We start from the raw sequence: 4,068 nt of genomic DNA, 5'->3' as shown, positions 1-4,068 counted from the left end.
GCCAGGGTAGAGCGGGTGGCCTGAGCGGCCTGGTCCCTGCCTGCCCGCTCCTCGCCTCCCCGCAGGCTGGTCCCCGACAGAGGGGTGGCTGCGCTCGTGGGTCCTCTCCCAGGAGAGGCATGGCCGTGCCACGGGCAGGCAGCGCCGCGGCATCGCTCCCTCGGGCTCGTGGCTAAATGCAGATGCTATTTGCCAGACAACAAAAAAATGGCACGTCAGCATTTCCAGCTGCCTGACAGCGCTGCGCTGACAGTGTTCCGTACCAAACGCTGCATTGGGTGGGTTAGCGCTATTAAAAGCAAATATATCTTATCTTGAGACTAGATTAATAGCTCATGATCATTTATGGATTGCTTTGTTTTCTGTGCAAGGGATAAGCTTCATGCCTTACAGTTTGCATTTGCTAAACTCCAGCTTCTCGTTTTGCCGGGATCCTGCCAGCAGCTGGATTATATATGACTTTTGGTTTTAGCACCCTTTTTTGCAGGGTTCACTCTGATGCTTTCAGAGAAGAAGCAGTGATGTGCAGAAATCACAGCTCCCATGCCCTCCACTGACCGTGCAGCCTCTGCACCTGCAGGTGATGCTCACCTCTCCATAGGCTTGCTGCAGATTTAAGCCCTAGGACCAATCTCATCAAGGTAGGTAAGTGCCTCCTAGTTTTAATTAGGGGTAACTGGGAGTATCCTGAGTGGTCCAGCAAACTTCGCTCACCTGTGAATCTGTCACAGGGGCTTGCAGCTGCTCACACTTGAGTGCGACTTTGAAAGCTCTGGCAGACGGGAGCCTGTCACAAAGGCAGTCACGGGACAGCCAGTTTCCACGGGTGGCAGCACATCTGACCGCAGTGAAGTTATAAAGGTGGAAAATGGCAGTCAGTGGTTTCTGAGGGGTTTGGGGTCACAGTAAAAAGGTAGTTGAGGAATCTGCTTACCTGCCTTATTGCGCACAGCAGTTTCCCATACGAATAAACAATAACGACAAAAGGGATTACAAGGCAAAAGATGAAAAGACATATGATGTAGGACGTGTTGTTAATGTCCTTCGAATGCCAGTTCACGGAGCACGTTGTCCCTGGTCCTTCTGGCCCGTAACTGCTCCAGCCGAAAAGGGGGGGTGCAGTCCAGGCCAAGGAGTACGTCCAGGACAGGACGATGCCTGTCCATATCTTCCTGTAGTTTGTGGTATCAGCCTCCGTCATTCCCGTCATGGTGCAGTACCGTTCATAAGAGAGCACAGCCAGGGAGATGAGCGAGACGATGCCTGTATGAGAACATACATTTCCGTTAGCAGAAGTGGCTGAATTAAGGCTTCGGTCTATCTCCCGGAGCGGTATTTCAAGCTAAAGATGAGACTGATAGCAGTGGCTTTGGAAAACCCAGTGGGCAAGGACTGGGGCTGGCGGTGTCCCTCTAAGAGTGAGAGATGCTGAGTGCCTGACCTCCCTCACTGAAAGCTGGGGAGTCTTTAAACGTGTCCAGCCAAAGCAAGCCTGTTATAAATGCTGATTAATAATTAAGCGCATCTGTCTGCGTGTATACATACGTGTGTGTGTGACCTGCAGCAAAATCCTGGTTTCTCTATGAGATTTGGTGTTTGGTGCACCTGTAAGACTTAAGGATTAAAGACTAATAGCTGTATTTGCCCAAAGTTCAGGGCTTATCCAGCATCACAGGCTTCCTAAAGCATCACTGCTTCTGCTTGAAATGACAACGTTGGCTCTTTGCTTCCCGGGGTTTATGCTTTCTCCCAGATATCTTTTTTGTTTGTTCCATGGCAGGAAAGGTGTGTGAGGAACAATAAATGTCCATGCCCGTACTCTGATGTCTTCACACAACCTTTCCTGTCTGTGCCCTCTCCCCAGACCTTACGGTCTCCAGCCCTTCTTGGGTGTTTTCATGCAGCCATACGAATGGCGGAGACTCGCACAGCCCCCCCAGCCCCATGCTGTGCTGGACCTCAAGAACACGGCGTTCTCACAACAAAGTGTATGTGAGCAAGGGCAGACACTGCAGAGGGACACAATTGACTTTACTTAAGAAATTTCAGTTGTGGGAGAGAAAAGATGGTTCCGTGAAAGTGGGAAGAGGGTGTCTGTCACTGGAGGAACCTGCTTAAATAAAACTCCCAGTGACAGTCAGGTGAGCTTTCCTTGCAGAGTGTTTGTAACTCCCAAGGGAACCACAAAGTCAAAATACAGACCCGCGTCTCTTGGTGTTAGCCCAGAAAAAGTAGAAAGACTGTAAGGAACACAGGCACTTTGTTGCTCGGGTTTGAAGGGCAAGAACTGCAGCTCATTAAAGCAATGCTTTTCTTATCTAAAGCTTGGGGACAACTTTAATAGTGAGCAAAAATCCAAATCCTCTTCACAGGGCGAGGCGCCTCTTCTGAGATGCGGAAAATGAGAGATGCCCCTCTGCCAGCTCGGAAGTGCTGCAGTCTGACCCTCCCCTCGGGGAAGAACAGCCCCCCAGGCTTTTCATATGGATGTGCAGTAACGAAGAAATGTAGATTAAAACAACGTCAGGAAGCCTGCTGTGCCAGTAAGTGCCCTGGGGTGCCTCAGCACGGCCGTGCAGGGGTGCGGGACGCTCGTGAGCCCTCACAGAGACATTTATGGGTCTCTTGCAATTGGGGTACTGTCAGTGGATATGAATGGGGCAAGAAAACCCCTTAGCAGCAATTTTTTTGGGGGGTAGGGGTGTGTGTGTGTGTGATTTGTAATGCTGATATTACAGTTTGTCATTTCCCCTCCACACACACCTCCCACCCTGCATTTTGGAAGTGATGCTGGTAGCTACAGCTGAATATAACTGGAGCTGCTGGTTAATGCTGACATATTCTGTTTAAACTTTCCTTGGCGTGTAAAGGATTTGCATACGCAAAGCTGGCTTGCTATCCTCTATAACTTTATCAGGGAGAGAGGTGGCAGCAAACATCTGAACTGCTGCCACAAGTATCTTTAGAACGGGTGTAAGCAGCGTGAGTGTCTTTAGAGTGGGTGTAAGCAGTGTGAGTGTCTCCAAAAGCAGTGGTGTGCAGCCTGGATGTGATGCTAAGCTGTTTTCTCTGGTTGTTCAGGTCTGTTACTGATGGGCAGAGCGATGACCCTACTGGTAGAGCTTCTGACCTGTATAGTGCTGGCTGGGGGAGAGCCCCACTGCTGTGTGTCAGCGTCTGGAGCATTAAAGGAGGCTGGGAGAGGGTTTGAGCAGTGGGACGCATGAAAATAGAAGACATTGTTAAACTTACATAGCTCCAAGTGACATTGCTCTAAACTTCTGTTTCTATAGCTTAGGCAACCCTGCAGAGCTGGGAGGATGACGCAGGGGCAGGCCTGAGTACCTGCTGTCCCCACAGCCCCCTTGCCACCTCCACCGCACCGTGGGTCTCCCTCCGTGTGCCGGCCTGGCAGGCGAGGAAGGGGCTGGGTAAAGGCAGAGGCGCGCAATGGATGCTCTTTCCTGCTCACCACCCTCCCTTGCTCTGCAAACAGGTTTTCCTTGCCCAGAGTCACAGCAGTCACCAGGACCTGGAGCTTTGCACTCCCATCCTGCACCCTGGGCTGCTCCCAGGGTCCCTCCGCACCTGCGTCACAGCCGCCCTGCATGGCAGCATCCCGGGGCTCGTCTGCCCCCACCTCGCTCCCGCTGCCCTCGGGTGCGCAACGCTGGCCTGGCCTGCCCAGCGCTGCCCGTTCCCACAGCCAGGACCCAGGGTCCGGTCTGAAAGCCAGGAGATTTCGGAGAAATCGCAGCTCTTGAGGGTCCGAGATGCCTCCCCTGTTTTCATTCTTTTAACTTTGTGGAGCTCCTCAGTAACTGCGAGAAACATGCACTTTGCAGCCTGGTGGAGGACTCGTACTTAACGCTGCCTGGTGGCTTATGAGCTTTTTCCAGAAAAGCGACTGAAGTTGGGCAAGTTTGAGCCCAGCCCTGCGCCTTGTGCATCCTCGGGGAGCTGCTCCCCCCAGACCGGCCAGCGCCCCATCCCACACGCCCTGCTCGCCCCCGGGCCGGCACCCCCATGCACAAACTGCCGGGTGAGGGGGTCCTCACCCCCTCCCAC

At 52.7% G+C, this 4,068-nt stretch overlaps 1 protein-coding gene across 1 annotated transcript in view; it reads right to left on the bottom strand.

Moving 5' to 3' along the window:
* LOC104282672 (pinopsin-like) overlaps positions 1–4,068 on the bottom strand; it is a 43,082-nt gene that overhangs the window by 20,845 nt on the left and 18,169 nt on the right. Inside the window, exon 3 of the mRNA XM_009880788.1 lies at positions 935–1,263. Within this exon, the coding sequence (XP_009879090.1) occupies positions 935–1,263 (329 nt within the window). The remainder of the gene's footprint in view (positions 1–934; positions 1,264–4,068) is intronic.

The sequence above is a fragment of the Charadrius vociferus genome, unplaced genomic scaffold (genome assembly GCF_000708025.1).
Source record: "Charadrius vociferus isolate BGI_N301 unplaced genomic scaffold, ASM70802v2 scaffold643, whole genome shotgun sequence".
Classification (NCBI taxonomy): Eukaryota; Metazoa; Chordata; class Aves; order Charadriiformes; family Charadriidae; genus Charadrius; species Charadrius vociferus.
The sequence above is the reverse complement of the archived record's forward strand: the minus strand, read 5'-3'. Positions and strand labels throughout refer to the sequence as shown.